The following is a 22,942-nucleotide window of genomic DNA, read 5'->3' as shown; positions in this document are numbered from 1 at the left end:
GTTTACCATGCAGGTCAGGATCACAGTTTACCATGCAGGTCAGGATCACATTTTACCATGCAGGTCAGGATCACAGTTTACCATGCAGGTCAGGATCACAGTTTACCATGCAGGCCAGGATCACAGTTTACCATGCAGGTCAGGATTATAGTTTACCATGCAGGTCAGGATCACAGTTTACCAGGTCAGGATTATAGTTTACCATGCAGGTCAGAATCACAGTTTACCATGCAGGTCAGGATCACAGTTTACCATGCAGGTCAGAATCACAGTTTACCATGCAGGTCAGGATTATAGTTTACCATGCAGGTCAGGATCACAGTTTACCAGGCAGGTCAGGATCACAGTTTACCATGCAGGTCAGGATCACAGTTTACCATGCAGGTCAGAATCACAGTTTACCATGCAGGTCAGAATCACAGTTTACCATGCAGGTCAGGATCACAGTTTACCATGCAGGTCAGAATCACAGTTTACCATGCAGGTCAGGATCACAGTTTACCATGCAGGTCAGAATCACAGTTTACCATGCAGGTCAGGATTATAGTTTACCATGCAGGTCAGGATCACAGTTTACCATGCAGGTCAGGATCACAGTTTACCATGCAGGTCAGGATCACAGTTTACCATGCAGGTCAGGATCACAGTTTACCATGCAGGTCAGGATCACAGTTTACCAGGCAGGTCAGGATTATAGTTTACCATGCAGGTCAGGATCACAGTTTACCAGGCAGGTCAGGATTATAGTTTACCATGCAGGTCAGGATCACAGTTTACCATACAGGTCAGAATCACAGTTTACCATGCAGGTCAGGATCACAGTTTACCAGGCAGGTCAGGATTATAGTTTACCATGCAGGTCAGGATCACAGTTTACCAGGCAGGTCAGGATTATAGTTTACCATGCAGGTCAGGATCACAGTTTTCCATGCAGGTCAGGATCACAGTTTACCATGCAGGTCAGAATCATAGTTTACCATGCAGGTCAGGATCACAGTTTACCATGCAGGTCAGGATCACAGTTTACCATACAGGTCAGGGTCACAGTTTACCATGCAGGTCAGGATCACAGTTTACCATGCAGGTCAGGATCACAGTTTACCATGCAGGTCAGGATCACAGTTTACCATGCAGGTCAGGATCACAGTTTACCATGCAGGTCAGGATCACAGTTTACCATGCAGGTCAGGATCACAGTTTACCATGCAGGTCAGAATCACAGTTTACCATGCAGGTCAGGATCACAGTTTACCATACAGGTCAGAATCACAGTTTACCATGCAGGTCAGGATTATAGTTTACCATGCAGGTCAGGATCACAGTTTACCAGGCAGGTCAGGATTATAGTTTACCATGCAGGTCAGGATTATAGTTTACCATGCAGGTCAGGATCACAGTTTACCAGGCAGGTCAGGATCACAGTTTACCATACAGGTCAGGGTCACAGTTTACCATGCAGGTCAGGATCACAGTTTACCATGCAGGTCAGGATCACAGTTTACCATGCAGGTCAGGATCACAGTTTACCATGCAGGTCAGGATTATAGTTTACCATGCAGGTCAGGATCACAGTTTACCATGCAGGTCAGAATCACAGTTTTACCATGCAGGTCAGAATCACAGTTTACCATGCAGGTCAGGATCACAGTTTACCATGCAGGTCAGGATCACAGTTTACCATGCAGGTCAGGGTCACAGTTTACCATGCAGGTCAGAATCACAGTTTACCATGCAGGTCAGGATCACAGTTTACCATGCAGGTCAGGATCAAAAGGGCTATTCATTCACTACTTTAGGGGACCTGCATTGACTTGCGAAAGTATTCAACCCCCTTGGCATTTTTCCTATTTTGTTGCCTTACAACCTGGAATTAAAATTGATTTTTGGGGGGGTTTGTATCATTTGATTTACACAACATACCTACCACTTTGAAGACGCCAAATATTTTGTATTGTGAAACAAACAAGAAATAAGAAGAAAAAAAAACTTGAGCGTGCATAACTATTCACCCCCCCAAAGTCAATACTTTGTAGAGCCACATTTTGCCGCAATTACAGTTGCAAGTCCCTTGGGGTATGTCTCTATAAGCTTGGCACATCTAGCCACTGGGATTTTTGCCCATTCTTCAAGGCAAAACTGCTCCAGCTCCTTCAAGTTGGATGGGTTCCTGCTGGTGTACAGCAATCTTTATGAGGATTGGTGTGTCCACTGTGGGACGGTTGAGCTAACGTAGGCTAATGCGATTAGCATGAGGTTGTAAGTAACAAGAACGTTTCCCAGGACATAGACACATCTGATATTGGCAGAAAGCTTAAATTCTTGTTAATCTAACTGCACTGTCCAATTTACAGTAGCTATTACAGTGAAAGCATACCATGCTATTATTTGAGGAGAATGCACAGTTTTGAACATGAAAAGTTATTAATAAACAAATTAGGCACATTTGGGCAGTCTTGATACAACATTTTGAACAGAAATGCAATTTTTCATTGGATCACACTAAAACGTTGCACATACACTGCTGCCATCTTGTGGCCAATACCTAAATTGCACCTGGGCCGGAATAATACATTATGGCCTTTCTCTTCCATTTCAAAGATGATGGTACAAAAAAAATACCAAACAACGGTTGTTTTTTTCACTGGTATTATCTTTTACCAGTGCTAATGTGTTATATTCTCCTACATTCCTTTCACATTTCCACAAACTTCAAAGTGTTTCCTTTCAAATGGTATCAATAATATGCATATCCTTGCATCAGGTCCTGAGCTACAGGCAGTTAGATTTGGGTATGTCATTTTAGGAGAACATTTAAAAAAAGGGGCCGATCCTTAAGAGGTCATACCATTCTCAATTGGATTGAGGTCTGGGCTTTGACTAGGCCATTCCAAGACATTTAAATGTTTCCCCTTAAACCACTTGAGTGTTGCTTTAGCACTATGCTTAGGGTCATTGTCCTGCTGGAAGGTGAACCTCCGTCCCAGTCTCAAATCTCTGGAAGACTGAAACAGGTTTCCCTCAAGAATTTCCCTGTATTTAGAGTCATCCATCATTCCTTCAATTCTGACCAGTTTCCCAGTCCCTGCCGATGGAAAAATATGGTGTCCTTGGGGTGATGATAGGTGTTGGGTTTGCGCCAGACATAGCGTTTTCCTTGATGGCCAAAAAGCTCAATTTTTGTCTCATCTGACCAGAGTACCTTCTTCCATATGTTTGAGGAGTCTCCCACACGTCTTTTGGTTAACACCAAACGTGTTTGCAAATTTTTTTCTTTAAGCAATGGCTTTTTTCTGGCCACTCTTCCGTAAGGCCAGCTCTGTGGAGTGTACGGCTTAAAGTGGTCTTATGGACAGATACTCCAATCTCTGCTGTGGAGTTTTGCAGCTCCTTCAGGGTTATCTTTGGTCTCTTTGTTGCCTCTCTGATTAATGCCCTCCTTGCCTGGTCTGTGAGTTTTGGTGGGTGGCCCTCTCTTGGCAGGTTTGTTGTGGTACCATATTCTTTCCAATTTCTTAATCATGGATTTATTGGTGCTCCGTGGAATGTTCAAAGTTTCAGATATTTTTTTATAACCCAACCCTGATCTGTACTTCTCCACAACTTTGTCCCTGACCTGTTTGGAGAGCTCCTTGGTCTTCATGGTGCCCCTTGCTTAGTGGTGTTGCAGACTCTGGGGCCTTTCAGAACAGGTGTATATATACTGAGATCATGTGACAGATCATGCGACACTTAGATTGCACACTGGGGGACTTTACTTAATTAATCATGTGACTTCTGGAGGTAATTGGTTGCACCGGATCTTTTTTAGGGGCTTCATAGCCAAGGGGGGTGAATACATATTCACACATCACTTTTACGTTAAAATTATATTGGAATCTTTTGAAACAAGTATTTTTTTATTTATTTTACTTCACCAATTTGGACTATTTTGTGTATGTCCATTACATGAAATCCAAATAAAAATCCATTACAGCTTGTAATGTTACAAAATAAGATGAATGCCAAGGGGGGTGAATACCTTTTGCACTGTACATCCCAGCTGGCATCCTTCCTGCAGCTTTCCTAAAAATAGAAGATTTTTTTTTATATAAATAGATATCCTAAATTATAATAATTTTGAACTGATTTCCTGGTGATTTCACTTTATTTTATGTCCAACAATGAAAATTATACATCTGTTCCCAAGTATTCCCACGCATTAAGAGAGAGACGTGATCGTATCCCAATGTAATCAAGGTATGACAAAAATTCAGTTTTTGTCAAATGCTGAATCTGTTTGGGATTATTGCGGTTCATTTGTAGCAACATCCGCCCTGACCATCCCCTCAAGGTAAAATAGGCTGCTGATTGTAATTATGGACCCCGGCCTTATGGTCAAAAGAGAGGGAATAGGGTGCCACTTTTCAGTGTTTCTATTTGTATTTATTATGGATCCCCATTAGTTCTTGTCAAAGCAGCAGCTACTCTTCCTGGGGTTTATTATGAATCCCCACTAGTTCCTGCCAAGGCAGCAGCTACTCTTCCTGGGGTTTATTATAGATCCCCATTAGTTCCTGTCAAAGCAGCAGCTACTCTTCCTGGGGTTTATTATGAATCCCCACTAGTTCCTGCCAAGGCAGCAGCTACTCTTCCTGGGGTTTATTATGGATCCCCATTAGTTCCTGCCAAAGCAGCAGCTACTCTTCCTGGGGTTTATTATGGATCCCCATTATTACCTGCCAAGGCAGCAGCTACTCTTCCTGGGGTTTGTTATGGATCCCCATTAGTACCTGCCAAGGCAGCAGCTACTCTTCCTGGGGTTTATTATGGATCCCCATTAATTCCTGCCAAAGCAGCAGCTACTCTTCCTGGGATCCAGCAAAATTAACGCTTCGAACACACCGACTGCGTCATTTCATCACTGCTGCATAACATTTTGCGCAGCTAGGCAACTATACTGATGCAGGTACCTTTTGCAAATGGTCGCATGCGGTTGGACACATGGAGGAGAGAATAATTTTCGCAGTATCTTCAAAACCGTGTCTTTTTGACACAACTGCTGACAGCTACAGGGACATAAACACACAAAATACTGCTTGGAGACAAGTGTCCACGATAGTAGGATTGCCAGGTCAGTTTAGTAGTGAGCTTGTGCTAGATGTGGCTAGTTAGCGTTAGCTAGCTAACCTAGCTTGCTAACCTAGCCAATGAGGTGGTCGTTGGTCTCATTGTTGAAAGAGCCTACTCTGCCTATCTTTACTATTTATTATTTCATTTCGCTCCAAAACTGCATTTTGGAGGGAAATTATATTATAGGCTCTCACAATTAATTTGAGGATGTCATCGAATAAATAATATACTTGGCAAATAAATGTATAAAAAATGTAAAGAAAATATGCAATCAAACTGTTTTTATGTAATCACAAATTTTTACTGAATGTGTGTGCAAAAAAAAATCTACATTCATATTTTGCTACTTTCTGTCAAGTCCACTCATACAATTTGATGCATACGTTCGATTTATCGAACGTATGCACCACACAGAACGCACTGCAACTGCCTCTGCAACGCAATGCTGCAAGGCAAATGCAGCGTTCCATTGGAAATGAATGTACTTCTGGTGTATCGAAACGCAATGACGCAGTCGGTGTGTTCGAAGCGTAAGGCAGTTTATACAATTTTAAAACATTACAAAACATTCACAGATTTCACAAAACATGGTGTGCCCTCAGGCCCCTACTCCACCACTACCACATATCTACAGTACTAAATCCATCTGTATGTATAGTGCATATGTTATCGTGTATGTGTGTGTGTGTGTGTGTGTGTGTGTGTGTGTGTGTGTGTGTGTGTGTGTGTGTGTGTGTGTGTGTGTGTGTGTGTGTGTGTGTGTGTGTGTGTGTGTGTGTGTGTGTGTGTGTGTGTGTGTGTGTGTGTGTGTGTGTGTGTGCCAATCTTTGTGTCTCTTCACAGTCCCCGCTGTTCCATAAGGTGTTTTTTTATTTGTTTTTTAAATCTGATTCTACTGCTGCATCTGTTACTTGATGTGGAATAGAGTTCCATGTAGTCATGGCTCTATGTAGTACTGTGCACCTCACATAGTCTGTTCTGGACTTGGGGACTGTGAAGAGACCTCTTGTGGCATTTCTTGTGGGGTATGCATGGGTGTCCGAGCTGTGTGCCAGTAGTTTAGACAGACAGCTTGGTGCTTTCAACATGTCAATACCTCTCATAAATAAAAGTAGTGATGAAGTCAATCTCTCCTCCACTTTCAGCCAGGAGAGATTGACATGCATATTATTAATATTAGCTCTCTGTGTACATCCAAGGGCCAGCCGTGCTGCCCTGTTCTGAGCCAATTTTTGTGGCACCTTTTTGTGGCACCTGAACAGTGGTCAAGGTGTGACAAAACTATGGCCTGTAGGACCTGCCTTGTTGATAGTGTTGTTAAGAAGGTAGAAACTAGGGCCTGTAGGACCTGCCTTGTTGATAGTGTTGTTAAGAAGGTAGAAACTAGGGCCTGTAGGACCTGCCTTGTTGATGGTCTTGTTAAGAAGGTAGAAACTAGGGCCTGTAGGACCTGCCTTGTTGATAGTGTTGTTAAGAAGGTAGAAACTAGGGCCTGTAGGACCTGCCTTGTTGATAGTGTTGTTAAGAAGGTAGAAACTAGGGCCTGTAGGACCTGCCTTGTTGATAGTGTTGTTAAGAAGGTAGAAACTAGGGCCTGTAGGACCTGCCTTGTTGATAGTATTGTTAAGAAGGTAGAAACTAGGGCCTGTAGGACCTGCCTTGTTGATAGTGTTGTTAAGAAGGTAGAAACTAGGGCCTGTAGGACCTGCCTTGTTGATAGTCTTGTTAAGAAGGTAGAAACTAGGGCCTGTAGGACCTGCCTTGTTGATAGTCTTGTTAAGAAGGTAGAAACTAGGGCCTGTAGGACCTGCCTTGCTGATAGTGTTGTTAAGAAGGCAGAGTAGTGCTTTATTATGGACAGACTTCTCCCCATTTTAACTACTACTGCATCAATATGTTTTGACCATGACAGTTTACAATCTAGGGTTACTCCAAACAGTTTAGTCACCTCAACTTGCTCAATTTACACATGATTTATTAGTAGATTTAGTTGAGGTTTAGGGTTTAGTGAGTGTTTTGTTCCAAAGACAATGCTTTTAGTTTTGGAAATATTTAGGGCTAACGTATTCCTTGCCACCCACTCTGAAACTAACTGCAACTCTTTGTTTAGTGTTGCAGTCATTTCAGTCACTCTAGTAGCTGACGTGTGTAGTGTTGAGTCATCCGCATACATCATAGACACTGGCTTCTCTCAAAGTCAGTGGCATGTTGTCAATTTCTGTTGTCAATTTGTTTACTGTGAAATAGCATTGTATCTGGTCAAACACCATTTTTTCCAGAAGTTTACTAAGGGTTGGTAACATGCTGATTGGTCAGCTATTTGAGCGTGTAAAGGGTGCTTAGTAGTCTCTTGGAACACAGGCAGGTTCTCTTCAGTGTTTAATAGTCTCTTGGAACACAGGCAGGTTCTCCTCAGTGTTTAATAGTCTCTTGGAACACAGGCAGGTTCTCTTCAGTGTTTAATAGTCTCTTGGAACACAGGCAGGTTCTCCTCAGTGTTTAATAGTCTCTTGGAACACAGGCAGGTTCTCCTCAGTGTTTAATAGTCTCTTGGAACACAGGCAGGTTCTCCTCAGTGTTTAATAGTCTCTTGGAACACAGGCAGGTTCTCTTCAGTGTTTAATAGTCTCTTGGAACACAGGCAGGTTCTCCTCAGTGTTTAATAGTTTCTTGGAACACACGCAGGTTCTCCTCAGTGTTTAATAGTCTCTTGGAACACAGGCAGGTTCTCCTCAGTGTTTAATAGTCTCTTGGAACACAGGCAGGTTCTCCTCAGTGTTTAATAGTCTCTTGGAACACAGGCAGGTTCTCTTCAGTGTTTAATAGTCTCTTGGAACACAGACATGTTCTCCTCAGTGTTTAATAGTCTTTTGGAACACAGGCAGGTTCTCTTCAGTGTTTAATAGTCTCTTGGAACACAGGCAGGTTCTCCTCAGTGTTTAATAGTCTTTTGGAACACAGGCAGGTTCTCCTCAGTGTTTAATAGTCTTTTGGAACACAGGCAGGTTCTCTTCAGTGTTTAATAGTCTCTTGGAACACAGGCAGGTTCTCTTCAGTGTTTAATAGTCTCTTGGAACACAGGCAGGTTCTCCTCAGTGTTTAATAGTCTCTTGGAACACAGGCAGGTTCTCCTCAGTGTTTAATAGTCTCTTGGAACACAGGCAGGTTCTCTTCAGTGTTTAATAGTCTCTTGGAACACAGGCAGGTTCTCCTCAGTGTTTAATAGTCTCTTGGAACACAAGCAGGTTGTCTTCAGTGTTTAATAGTCTCTTGGAACACAGGCAGGTTCTCCTCAGTGTTTAATAGTCTCTTGGAACACAGGCCGGTTCTCCTCAGTGTTTAATAGTCTCTTGGAACACAGGCAGGTTCTCCTCAGTGTTTAATAGTCTCTTGGAACACAGGCAGGTTCTCCTCAGTGTTTAATAGTCTCTTGGGACGCAGGCAGGTTCTCCTCAGTGTTTAATAGTCTCTTGGAACACAGGCAGGTTCTCCTCAGTGTTTAATAGTCTCTTGGAACACAGGCAGGTTCTCCTCAGTGTTTAATAGTCTCTTGGAACACAGGCAGGTTCTCCTCAGTGTTTAATAGTCTCTTGGAACACAGGCAGGTTCTCCTCAGTGTTTAATAGTCTCTTGGAACACAGGCAGGTTCTCTTCAGTGTTTAATAGTCTCTTGGAACACAGGCAGGTTCTCCTCAGTGTTTAATAGTCTCTTGGAACACAGGCAGGTTCTCCTCAGTGTTTAATAGTCTCTTGGAACGCAGTCAGGTTCTCCTCAGTGTTTAATAGTCTCTTGGAACACAGGCAGGTTCTCCTCAGTGTTTAATAGTCTCTTGGAACACAGGCAGGTTCTCTTCAGTGTTTAATAGTCTCTTGGAACACAGGCAGGTTCTCTTCAGTGTTTAATAGTCTCTTGGAACACAGGCAGGTTCTCCTCAGTGTTTAATAGTCTCTTGGAACACAGGCAGGTTCTCTTCAGTGTTTAATAGTCTCTTGGAACACAGGCAGGTTCTCTTCAGTGTTTAATAGTCTCTTGGAACACAGGCAGGTTCTCCTCAGTGTTTAATAGTCTCTTGGAACACAGGCAGGTTCTCCTCAGTGTTTAATAGTCTCTTGGAACACAGGCAGGTTCTCCTCAGTGTTTAATAGTCTCTTGGAACACAGGCAGGTCCTCTTCAGTGTTTAATAGTCTCTTGGAACACAGGCAGGTTCTCCTCAGTGTTTAATAGTCTCTTGGAACACAGGCAGGTTCTCCTCAGTGTTTAATAGTCTCTTGGAACACAGGCAGGTTCTCCTCAGTGTTTAATAGTCTCTTGGAACACAGGCAGGTTCTCTTCAGTGTTTAATAGTCTCTTGGAACACAGGCAGGTTCTCCTCAGTGTTTAATAGTCTCTTGGAACACAGGCAGGTTCTCCTCAGTGTTTAATAGTCTCTTGGAACGCAGTCAGGTTCTCCTCAGTGTTTAATAGTCTCTTGGAACACAGGCAGGTTCTCCTCAGTGTTTAATAGTCTCTTGGAACACAGGCAGGTTCTCTTCAGTGTTTAATAGTCTCTTGGAACACAGGCAGGTTCTCTTCAGTGTTTAATAGTCTCTTGGAACACAGGCAGGTTCTCCTCAGTGTTTAATAGTCTCTTGGAACACAGGCAGGTTCTCTTCAGTGTTTAATAGTCTCTTGGAACACAGGCAGGTTCTCTTCAGTGTTTAATAGTCTCTTGGAACACAGGCAGGTTCTCCTCAGTGTTTAATAGTCTCTTGGAACACAGGCAGGTTCTCCTCAGTGTTTAATAGTCTCTTGGAACACAGGCAGGTTCTCCTCAGTGTTTAATAGTCTCTTGGAACACAGGCAGGTTCTCTTCAGTGTTTAATAGTCTCTTGGAACACAGGCAGGTTCTCCTCAGTGTTTAATAGTCTCTTGGAACACAGGCAGGTTCTCCTCAGTGTTTAATAGTCTCTTGGAACACAGGCAGGTTCTCCTCAGTGTTTAATAGTCTCTTGGAACACAGGCAGGTTCTCCTCAGTGTTTAATAGTCTCTTGGAACACAGGCAGGTTCTCCTCAGTGTTTAATAGTCTCTTGGAACACAGGCAGGTTCTCCTCAGTGTTTAATAGTCTCTTGGAACACAGGCAGGTTCTCCTCAGTGTTTAATAGTCTCTTGGAACACAGGCAGGTTCTCTTCAGTGTTTAATAGTCTCTTGGAACACAGGCAGGTTCTCCTCAGTGTTTAATAGTCTCTTGGAACACAGGCAGGTTCTCCTCAGTGTTTAATAGTCTCTTGGAACGCAGGCAGGTTCTCCTCAGTGTTTAATAGTCTCTTGGAACACAGGCAGGTTCTCCTCAGTGTTTAATAGTCTCTTGGAACACAGGCAGGTTCTCTTCAGTGTTTAATAGTCTCTTGGAACACAGGCAGGTTCTCCTCAATGTTTAATAGTCTCTTGGAACACAGGCAGGTTCTCCTCAGTGTTTAATAGTCTCTTGGAACACAGGCAGGTTCTCCTCAGTGTTTAATAGTCTCTTGGAACACAGGCAGGTTCTCCTCAGTGTTTAATAGTCTCTTGGAACACAGGCAGGTTCTCTTCAGTGTTTAATAGTCTCTTGGAACACAGGCAGGTTCTCTTCAGTGTTTAATAGTCTCTTGGAACACAGGCAGGTTCTCTTCAGTGTTTAATAGTCTCTTGGAACACAGGCAGGTTCTCCTCAGTGTTTAATAGTCTCTTGGAACACAGGCAGGTTCTCCTCAGTGTTTAATAGTCTCTTGGAACACAGGCAGGTTCTCCTCAGTGTTTAATAGTCTCTTGGAACACAGGCAGGTTCTCCTCAGTGTTTAATAGTCTCTTGGAACACAGGCAGGTTCTCTTCAGTGTTTAATAGTCTCTTGGAACACAGGCAGGTTCTCCTCAGTGTTTAATAGTCTCTTGTTGCTAATGGTAGTATAATGTAATTCCTCATGTGTACATATTGACTTCATCAGGGACCCAGTGGAATTATAGTCTGGAGCTAAACCCTCCGTTTTGTCTTTCTTTTTGTCCCAAATTACATTATATTCCCTATATAGTGCACTACTTTTGACCAGAGCCCTATGGACCCTCTACGAGCTCTGATGAAAAGTAGTGCACTATAACAGGAATATGGTATAATTTGGGATGCAGCCTTCTGTGCTGGAAGGTCTAGGGGTTTAGTTCTCTGATGGGGCCTCATGGAGCCTGTGTCTCATTCTCTGCAAACCCAGATGGTTGCTTGTCCCCTGCCAACTCTGGGCTGGTTGACTCTACCTGCAGGTGTATTTGAGCTCAGCCTGTTTGCCAATCAAGTCTCTCTCTCTCTCTCTCTCCCCCTCTCCCTCTCCCTCTCCCCCCCCCCCAGGTCTTTTTGCGCTTAGCCTGTTTGCCAACCAAGTCTCTGTCTCTCTCCCTCTCCCTCTCCCTCTCTCCCTCCCCCCCAGGTCTGTTTGCGCTCAGCCTTTTTGCCAACCAAGTCTCTCTGTCTTCCCCTGCAGGTGTGTTTGCATTCGGCCTGTTTGCCACAGACATCTTTGTGAATGCTGGCCAGGTAGTGACCGGTAACCTGGCGCCGTACTTCCTGTCTGTGTGTAAGCCCAACTACACCGGCACCGAGTGTCGCTTCAACCACCAGTTCATCTCCAACGGTAACATCTGTACCGGCAGCCCGGCCGTCGTGGAGAACGCTCGACGCTCTTTCCCTTCCAAAGACGCCTCGCTCAGCGTCTACTCCGCTGTCTATGTCACGGTGAGTTTTACTGCAGCGGTCTCTATGATGAAGCTGCTGACACTGGCTGTCCCTGTGTTGTTGATGATGATGATGAAGAGGGTGATGATGGTGTTAGGTTCTAAATTCTGGTACAATAATCCAGACAGACTCCGAGAAAACTCAAGGTAGATTTATTCACCACACCCTGGTGTTGCAACTGCCAAGACAAGAATACAAATTCACAAGCACACATATATTTATAACTTCTGACTGAAGTAAAGATATAAAACAGTATCCCCTTAATCACAGCAAGTATTTACTACTAATAAATGGATTGTTATTACAACTAATAAGCGGATCATGCAATTGTAAAAGAGCTCATTATGCAACTAAAACGTGTTGTAGTCATCAGTGTCGGTAACAGTCCCTCCTCGGTGATCACATGATCTACACCTCCTATAGAACATGGCGGATTATCACCCTCCTCGGTGATCACATGTTCTACACCTCCTATAGAACATGGCGGATTATCACCCTCCTCGGTGATCACATGAGAGGGAGATTGTGGCCTGGACCATCCAGCTGATGTTTAACCTTGATGAGAGGGAGATTGTGGCCTGGACCATCCAGCTGATGTTTAACCTTGATGAGAGGGAGATTGTGGCGGACCATCCAGCTGATGTTTAACCTTGATGAGAGGGAGATTGTAGCCTGGACCGTCCAGCTGATGTTTAACCTTGATGAGAGGGAGATTGTGGCCTGGACCATCCAGCTGATGTTTAACCTTGATGAGAGGGAGATTGTGGCCTGGACCATCCAGCTGATGTTTAACCTTGATGAGAGGGAGATTGTGGCCTGGACCATCCAGCTGATGTTTAACCTTGATGAGAGGGAGATTGTGGCCTGGACCATCCAGCTGATGTTTAACCTTGATGAGAGGGAGATTGTGGCCTGGACCATCCAGCTGATGTTTAACCTTGATGAGAGGGAGATTGTGGACTGGCCTGTCCAGCTGATGTTTAACCTTGATGAGAGGGAGATTGTGGACTGGCCTGTCCAGCTGATGTTTAACCTTGATGAGAGGGAGATTGTGGCCTGGACCATCCAGCTGATGTTTAACCTTGATGAGAGGGAGATTGTGGCCTGGACCGTCCAGCTGATGTTTAACCTTGATGAGAGGGAGATTGTGGCCTGGACCATCCAGCTGATGTTTAACCTTGATGAGAGGGAGATTGTGGCCTGGACCATCCAGCTGATGTTTAACCTTGATGAGAGGGAGATTGTGGCCTGGACCATCCAGCTGATGTTTAACCTTGATGAGAGGGAGATTGTGGCCTGGACCATCCAGCTGATGTTTAACCTTGATGAGAGGGAGATTGTGGCCTGGACCGTCCAGCTGATGTTTAACCTTGATGAGAGGGAGATTGTGGCCTGGACCATCCAGCTGATGTTTAACCTTGATGAGAGGGAGATTGTGGCCTGGACCATCCAGCTGATGTTTAACCTTGATGAGAGGGAGATTGTGGCCTGGACCATCCAGCTGATGTTTAACCTTGATGAGAGGGAGATTGTGGCCTGGACCATCCAGCTGATGTTTAACCTTGATGAGAGGGAGATTGTGGCCTGGACCATCCAGCTGATGTTTAACCTTGATGAGAGGGAGATTGTGGCCTGGACCATCCAGCTGATGTTTAACCTTGATGAGAGGGAGATTGTGGCCTGGACCATCCAGCTGATGTTTAACCTTGATGAGAGGGAGATTGTAGCCTGGACCATCCAGCTGATGTTTAACCTTGATGAGAGGGAGATTGTGGCCTGGACCATCCAGCTGATGTTTAACCTTGATGAGAGGGAGATTGTGGCCTGGACCATCCAGCTGATGTTTAACCTTGATGAGAGGGAGATTGTGGCCTGGACCATCCAGCTGATGTTTAACCTTGATGAGAGGGAGATTGTGGCCTGGACCATCCAGCTGATGTTTAACCTTGATGAGAGGGAGATTGTAGCCTGGACCATCCAGCTGATGTTTAACCTTGATGAGAGGGAGATTGTGGCCTGGACCATCCAGCTGATGTTTAACCTTGATGAGAGGGAGATTGTGGCCTGGACCATCCAGCTGATGTTTAACCTTGATGAGAGGGAGATTGTGGACTGGACCATCCAGCTGATGTTTAACCTTGATGAGAGGGAGATTGTGGCCTGGACCATCCAGCTGATGTTTAACCTTGATGAGAGGGAGATTGTAGCCTGGACCATCCAGCTGATGTTTAACCTTGATGAGAGGGAGATTGTGGCCTGGACCATCCAGCTGATGTTTAACCTTGATGAGAGGGAGATTGTGGCCTGGACCATCCAGCTGATTATCACCCTTGAGAAGGAGATCATCCAACTTATTTGTCCAATGGGACTCATGATCTTCTGCTGAGCTCTGTGAAAATAGGTCCCGAGGGGGGAGTGTGGTGGAGGAGAGTGAATGCTCAGGAGAGAGGGAGGAGTCTGGTGGAGGAGAGTGAATGCTCAGGAGAGAGGGGGGAGTGTTCTGGAGGAGGGTGAATGCTCAGGAGAGAGGGAGGAGTGTGGTGGAGGAGAGTGAATGCTCAGGAGAGAGGGAGGAGTGTGGTGGAGGAGAGTGAATGTTCAGCAGAGAGGGGGAGTGTGGTGGAGGAGAGTGAATGCTGAGGAGTGTGGTGGAGGAGAGTGGACGCTCATGAGAGAGGGGGGAGTGTGGTGGAGGAGAGTGAATGCTCAGGAGAGAGGGAGGAGTGTGGTGGAGGAGAGTGGATGCTCAGGAGAGAGGGAGGAGTGTGGTGGAGGAGAGTGAATGTTCAGGAGAGAGGGGGGAGTGTGGTGGAGGAGAGCGAATGTTCAGGAGAGAGGGGAGAGTGTGGTGGATGAGAGTGAATGTTCAGCAGAGAGGGGGGAGTGTGGTGGAGGAGAGCGAAAGCTGAGGAGTGTGGTGGAGGAGAGTGGACGCTCATGAGAGAGGGGGGAGTGTGGTGGAGGAGAGTGAATGCTCAGGAGAGAGGGGGGAGTGTGGTGGAGGAGAGTGGATGCTCAGGAGAGAGGGGAGAGTGTGGTGGATGAGAGTGAATGTTCAGCAGAGAGGGGGGAGTGTGGTGGAGGAGAGCGAAAGCTCTCAGATCCCCAGCTGGAATCCCAGCAGCAGTGCAGCAGGCAACGGGAGTAGGTGTCACACCCACTTGGGAGAAGCTTTTATTTCTGGAGGCAGATTTCTTGTAGAAAATGCCAGTGAATGATCTTTGAACAGCAGGAGGGGGTTTCAAAGACTCCTGCCGCTTGTTGGGTCCAAAGGCCTCGACACATTTCACTTCACACATCAGTGCTAATTGTTGTTGTATCTGGACTGTCCTAGCAAACCTGGCAGTCTTAACTCAGCATTTAGTCTCTGTAAAGTAAAATATACCACTGTAATGTATTTTATTTTTCATTTTACTTTTCTTCTTGGCTTTCAAAATAGCATCAGACCAAACACTACTCCCTCAGTTCCAGGTTGGATGGTGTCCTCAGGTCTCTGCTGTTTGTTTGCTAGAGCACACTTTGTATAGCTGGGAAAAATAAAAGCAGTAATGTCTCCGGTTAATTTTGGTCAAAATTAGGTTGTAGGTTTGGAGTTTTGATCTGGAGTGAAGGTTATATTGTGGAGGGTAGTATCCTGCATATGTCCCTGACGAAAAATCCAAGTTTATATAACTCCAAATCTATCCTTTTTGTAAAAAACATGTTGAAAAATGTGAGAGCTCCCATGCAGCTGTGTCTCTCTCTCTCTATTTCTCTCACACACACTCGGGTTGGTTTGATTTCATCAGCGACATCACACAGGGTTGGTTTGAATGCAGGCAGGAGAGACCGTCTCGTCTGGACCTTAAATGTTGAAGTCCCCATTCTGCTCGCTCCAGATTCCTTCCTGCAAAAACAATTACTCTGTCCCAGACACAACCCACTGTCATGACGTTGCCCTCTTTGGGTATAGCGAGCACCATCCCCCTCTGTCTCCTACACTCAGGCTGCTGCGACCTCAGGTCGTACATTCCTGGAGGAGATGATCTCCTCATGGCCACAGTATAGAGACAGAGTGAATTTTCATAGAGAGAACAAAGGAATTTCTTCCACCTCACAGAACTTGAGGTCCGAACAACATGTATGTTCTGGAGAAGGTATAAAAGATCGGTGAAGAATCCAGCTACGAACTGGTCCGTTTGGTACAATTTTGTGAAACTCATGAGAGACAATACGGCCACATTACCATAACGCTGTTTATATAATAGCCTCAGTTATGAGGCTTGCATCTAATTGCTGTACAGGATGAATGAGGAAAGATTCAACTATTTGTGAAATTTTGTAATGATGTAATGTGAGAGAAATTGTATTTCTGTGTAAAGTTTCACTTAAGTCACTGGCACGCCCCCATGAACACAGCCAGGACTTGGTGTCATGAGACAGCCTTTTTCTGTTCTTCCGAATAAAACCCTCACCTTGAGAATTTCTCAACAGACCATGTTTCTCTCAATTACGAGAGGACAAAGGTTGCAGACCAGCTTACCTCGATAACGAGAGGGCCAAGGTTTGAGACGATTGCTGAATATTTTAACCATCCCACGTGGTTAAACTCTTAGACTATCGATACCGACAGAATAAGAACAAGTCTTTGATATTAATTACTAGTCTGCAGCTAGGAATTCAGTATCATTGAACGCGAAGACCGACAACTGCCGAAACATCTATTCTATAACGACATGAATGAATGTCACTCTGAACTATCCATTCTAAATACGACAGAGAGAGAGAGGACGGACAGACTCTCCAACAGAAACAACATTTTCAACAGAGATCCCGACGACACACTGAGCGTAAATATATATATTGATTGCAATTGTTCCAGAATGAGTGAGCGTTCATATGCAAAGGATTAGCATTTCAATTGTTATAATTATCAACTGTGTGTTGTCTTATCTCAGTCGACCCCCACTTCCCTTTTGTACACCAAGCCGCAATGCCGGTTTATCCCACTAGGGAAACTCCGCTATCATTTCCTTGTAACTATCTACTGTTTGTTTCTGCATTTCTGTGAATTACTGTGTTAGTAAATACATGATTTAAGACAATTGATGTACGGATGACTCATAGTGAAGACAGAGTTCGTGCAGATAACCAAGAATTTACAACTTTCAGATGAGACTGAAATAAGGTGACGATTAATATTGACTGCTATTGATGTAAAATATTACAAGGTCTTTAAGAGTTTATTCGGAAGATAACTGCTCTATAAATATTATTTCGTGGTGCCCCGACTTTCTAGTTAATTACATTTACATGATTATCTCGATCAGGTAATATTAATTACAGAGAAAGGATTTTATAGAATAGCATGTCATATCACTTAATCCGGCATAGCCAAAGACACGACAACCCACCCTCAAAGTATGGTTGTGTTATCTCCCAGAACCACTGTAGGTGCAGAGCACTGTGTGGGACCCAGACCAGCACTGTCCCAACACTCCAGATATTTTTTTCACTTTACCTGTGAATACACACACTGCAATGCATGGGTCATTTTCCGACAGTAAGACAACATAGATTCAACCAAAACTGACATTCATCATTAATATGTGACATATAAATAATGGCGCCTGGGACTCTCATCGGTCTCCCGGTAACCACTTTGTGTAGTGTGAGTCCAGTGGTTGCATTCATTGACGGCCTCAATACCTCTTTTTCTCTTTAGGTGGACACTACTGGTACCTGTGTAACCCAGATGTACCTCTTGTCTTGCTTTTATTTTCCTTATTCTTGAAACTATTTTGGGGTTGCTCGGGGCAGCAGCGACAACTCATTCTGGTTCAAAGTTGGTAGAATTAATTCAGCTAGCAATGCAGCTTGTACTATCTTTTCCAAGGTGGAATATTGATTCATCACTCCGGCAATAGCAGCCTTTATAGTGGGTTCAAGGTGGAGGTACAAAGTAGTACACAATGTTTCTTCCATCATATTGCCGTAATCACTGACTCCCTCTTTAGGACCCTGAATAAATGTAATGATTTTGTTCACATCTGATCTGAAAAGAAGTTTCCCAACAGCATGAGCCACATATGAGGTTGCTGGATCACATGCCTCACGCTGAGGGGTTTTGGTGAAGTTCCAGGAGTTGCGTCAACATTGCTCTAGAGCCTCTTAAGGATCGGACACTACCCAAATCTAACTGCCTGGTACTCAGGACCTGAAACAAGGATATGCATATTCTTGATACCGTTTGAAATGAAACACTTTGACGTTTGTGGAAATGTGAAATTAATGTAGGAGAATATAACACATTAGATATGGTATTAGACAATTCAAACAAAAAAAATGTGTTTTCTATATAATTTTTTCAATTTTTGAAATACAAGATAAAGGACATAATATAATATTGCAGTTTAGGCGCAATTTAGATTTTGGCCACAAGATGGCAGCAGTCGGTGCAGATTGCTATATTGCTATATTGCACAGTACTTCAAACAATAGCATGGTATTTATTCACTGTAATAGCTACTGTAAATTGGACAGTGCAGTTAGATTAACAAGTATTTAAGCATTCGGCCTTCATAAGACGTCCTGGAAAGTTTGCTGTTACTTACAACATCATTCTAGTCACATTAGCGCACGTTAGCTCAACCGTCCCGGTATAGGGACACCAATCCCGTAGAGGTTGCGCCAACATTGCTCTAGGTAGGAGAGAGCGGACTATGTGATCATAATCGCCCGTGTGTAATACAAATATCCGGCCCTGTTTTCTCAGAAAACGGATAAATTCCTGACCCTCTTTAACTGTGTCAGGCATTTCTTTCATTATGCTACGCATTTCACCAATAATCAACTGTTGGTGTTGATTTTACTACCGGCTGGAAGTCTGGCGGTCTGGAGGGATTTCCTCCCTCTGGGATTACTAGCCCAGGATAATAAGTAACTGGGACTGTATGAGTACGAACCGGTCGCACATCTCTATGGTTCCCCAGGTCTTTTGTATCGGTAATCCATTCCAGGACCACTGTGTGGACTGGTAATGTGCCCATCTCTGCCTCCCTCAACCCATAACGCTCCTTTTCCTCTTTAAGAGAGGGATATAGTGGAGAGGTGACCCGTTTAGCCTGGGATACATGATATCCCAGGGGAGAGGTGGCCAGCGCATATACCCCCCCATGATATCCCAGGGTGAACAAGGGGAGGGGTGGCCAGCGCATATACCCCCCCATGATATCCCAGGGTGAACAGGGGAGGGGTGGCCAGCGCATATACCCCCCCATGATATCCCAGGGTGAACAAGGGGAGGGGTGGCCAGCGCATATACCCCCCCATGATATCCCAGGGTGAACAGGGGAGGGGTGGCCAGCGCATATACCCCCCATGATATCCCAGGGTGAACAGGGGAGGGGTGGCCAGCGCATATACCCCCCATGATATCCCAGGGTGATCAAGGGGAGGGGTGGCCAGCGCATATACCCCCCCATGATATCCCAGGGTGAACAGGGGAGGGGTGGCCAGCGCATATACCCCCCATGATATCCCAGGGTTAACAGGGGAGGGGTGGCCAGCGCATATACCCCCCATGATATCCCAGGGTGAACAGGGGAGGGGTGGCCAGCGCATATACCCCCCATGATATCCCAGGGTGAACAGGGGAGGGGTGGCCAGCGCATATACCCCCCATGATATCCCAGGGTGAACAGGGGAGGGGTGGCCAGCGCATATACCCCCCATGATATCCCAGGGTGAACAGGGGAGGGGTGGCCAGCGCATATACCCCCCATGATATCCCAGGGTGAACAAGGGGAGGGGTGGCCAGCGCATATACCCCCCCATGATATCCCAGGGTGAACAGGGGAGGGGTGGCCAGCGCATATACCCCCCATGATATCCCAGGGTGAACAGGGGAGGGGTGGCCAGCGCATATACCCCCCCATGATATCCCAGGGTGAACAAGGGGAGTGGTGGCCAGCGCATATACCCCCCCATGATATCCCAGGGTGAACAGGGGAGGGGTGGCCAGCGCATATACCCCCCATGATATCCCAGGGTGAACAGGGGAGGGGTGGCCAGCGCATATACCCCCCATGATATCCCAGGGTGAACAGGGGAGGGGTGGCCAGAGCATATACCCCCCATGATATCCCAGGGTGAACAGGGGAGGGGTGGCCAGAGCATATACCCCCCATGATATCCCAGGGTGAACAGGGGAGGGGTGGCCAGCGCATATACCCCCCCCCCCCCCATGATATCCCGGGGTGAAGGTGGGAGAGGTGGCCAGAGCATATACCCCCCCCCCCCCATGATATCCCGGGGTGAACGAGGGAGAGGTGGCCAGAGCATATACCCCCCCCATGATATCCCGGGGTGAACGAGGGAGAGGTGGCCAGATCATATACCCCCCCCCCCCCCATGATATCCCGGGGTGAACGAGGGAGAGGTGGCCAGAGCATATACCCCCCCCCCCCCCATGATATCCCGGGGTGAACGAGGGAGAGGTGGCCAGAGCATATACCCCCCCCCCCCCCCATGATATCCCGGGGTGAACGAGGGAGAGGTGGCCAGAGCATATACCCCCCCCCCATGATATCCCGGGGTGAACGAGGGAGGGGTGGCCAGAGCATATACCCCCCCCCCCCCATGATATCCCGGGGTGAACGAGGGAGAGGTGGCCAGAGCATATACCCCCCCCCCCCCCCCCCCCCCCCCATGATATCCCGGGGTGAACGGGGGAGGGGTGGCCAGAGCATTTAACCCCCCATGTGTTCTGATGCTGCTGGAGGGTAAGATGTTGAATTTTGATAATTTTCCAGAGGTCTTGGTTCTGACCAAATCGATGAGCTCATGTTTTACTATTCGGTTGCCTGGACAAGCTGAGACTGCAGGTCTTTGATTTTAACTTTATTGGTTCTGTTGATACAACGCCGACATCAAAACCTTGTGTTTTAAGCTTGTGATTTCTCCTTGATATCACTGTGCCACACCACAACAGAATATGTGTGTTCTTTATTTTACACTTACCACTTGCACCTTGATTTCGCAGCTAGCTAGCTGCATACCGTGTGACTATTGGCTTACGTCGACCCCGGAGCAAACTCAAATCATGCTGGAGCTAGCCAGCTGAGGAGTTCCATCACCATCCGGACCCGTTTCTTTTGTTGCTGCTGCAGATACGGAACCCCACCGGGCCTTCACGACTGACTGCCGCGACTGACTGCCGACGTTATCTGCCCGAGGGATTTATCCAACCGGCACCTCCGTCCCGACGTTACCTGAACGCTCATCTGAGGCCCGCTAATCGTTAGCTGTCTTATCGGCTGCTATCTGAACAAAACCCCACTACACGGAACCTACCGACGGAAACGCACGAGGTATCTACAAACAGACCTCCATCCTATGCTGCTACCGATAGCCATATACCCGGCCAGCTGTCTGGATCGCCACGACCCCAACCAACCTCTACTCACTGGACCCTTATTGATCACTCGATTAAGCATGCCTCTCCTTAATGTAAATATGCCTTGTCCATTGCTGTTCTGGTTAGTGTTTATTGGCTTATTTCACTGTAGAGATTCTAGCCCTGCTCTCTATACCATATCCAACCTCTCAGTTCCACCACCCACATATGCGATGACATCACCTGGTTTCAATGATGTTTCTAGAGACAAGATCTCTCTCATCATCACTCAATACCTAGGTTTACCTCCACTGTATTCACATCCTACCATACCTTTGTCTGTACATTATTCCTTTAAACTATTTTATCGCCCCCAGAAACTTCCTTTTACTCTCTGCTCTAGTAGCTCTAGGCGACCAATTCTCATAGCTTTTAGCCGTACCCTTATCCTACTCCTCCTCTGTTCCTCTGGTGATGTAGAGGTGAATCCAGGCCCTGCAGTACCTGGCTCCACTCCTATTCCCCAGGCGCTCTCTTTTGATGACTTCTGTAACCGTAATAGCCTTGGCTTCATGCATGTTAACATTAGAAGCCTCCTCCCTAAGTTTGTTTTGTTCACTGCTTTAGCACACTCTACCAACCCGGATGTTTTAGCCGTGTCTGAATCCTGGCTTAGAAACACCACCAAAAATTCAGACATTTTCATCCCCAATTACAAGATTTTCAGACAAGATAGAACGGCCAAAGGGGGCGGTGTTGCAATCTACTGCAAAGACTGCCTGCAGAGTTCTGTTATACTATCCAGGTCTGTTCCCAAACAATTTGAACTTCTACTTTTAAAAATCCACCTCTCTAAAAACAAGTCTCTCACCGTTGCCGCCTGCTATAGACCACCCTCTGCCCCCAGCTGTGCTCTGGACACTATATGTGAACTGATTGCCCCCCATCTATCTTCAGAGCTCGTGCTGCTAGGCGACCTAAATTTGAACATGCTCAACACCCCAGCCACCCTACAATCTAAGCTTGATGCCCTCAATCTCACACAAATTATCAATGAACCTACCAGGTACCACCCCAATTCCGTAAACACGGGTACCCTCATAGATATCATCCTAACAAACTTGCCCTCCAAATACACCTCTGCTGTTTTCAACCAAGATCTCAGCGATCACTGCCTCATTGCCTGCATCCGTAATGGGTCAGCGGTCAAACGACCTCCACTCATCACTGTCAAACGCTCCCTGAAACACTTCAGCGAGCAGGCCTTTCTAATCGACCTGGCCGGGGTATCCTGGAAGGATATTGATCTCATCCCGTCAGTAGAGGATGCCTGGTCATTTTTTTTAAATGCCTTCCTCACCATCTTGAATAAGCATGCCCCATTCAAGAAATTTAGAACCAGGAACAGATATAGCCCTTGGTTCTCTCCTGACCTGACTGCCCTTAACCAACAGAAAAACATCCTATGGCGTTCTGCATTAGCATCGAACAGCCCCCGTGATATGCAACTTTTCAGGGAAGCCAGAAACCAATATACACAGGCAGTTAGAACAGCCAAGGCTAGCTTTTTCAAGCAGAAATTTGCTTCCTGCAACACAAATTCAAAAAAGTTCTGGGACACCGTAAAGTCCATGGAGAATAAGAACACCTCCTCCCAGCTTCCAACCGCTCTGAAGATAGGAAACACTGTCACCACCGACAAATCCACTATAATT

General features: G+C 45.9%; 1 protein-coding gene across 1 annotated transcript in view; it reads left to right on the top strand.

Annotated features, from left to right (window-relative positions):
* Nucleotides 1-22,942, top strand: part of LOC129869620 (phospholipid phosphatase-related protein type 1-like) — a 117,734-nt gene that overhangs the window by 37,062 nt on the left and 57,730 nt on the right. The window contains exon 2 of the mRNA XM_055944194.1: nt 11,601-11,851. Within this exon, the coding sequence (XP_055800169.1) occupies nt 11,601-11,851 (251 nt within the window). The remainder of the gene's footprint in view (nt 1-11,600; nt 11,852-22,942) is intronic.

Source organism: Salvelinus fontinalis, chromosome 2, assembly GCF_029448725.1.
Source record: "Salvelinus fontinalis isolate EN_2023a chromosome 2, ASM2944872v1, whole genome shotgun sequence".
Classification (NCBI taxonomy): domain Eukaryota; kingdom Metazoa; phylum Chordata; class Actinopteri; order Salmoniformes; family Salmonidae; genus Salvelinus; species Salvelinus fontinalis.
This window is presented reverse-complemented; position numbering and strand designations above follow the sequence as displayed.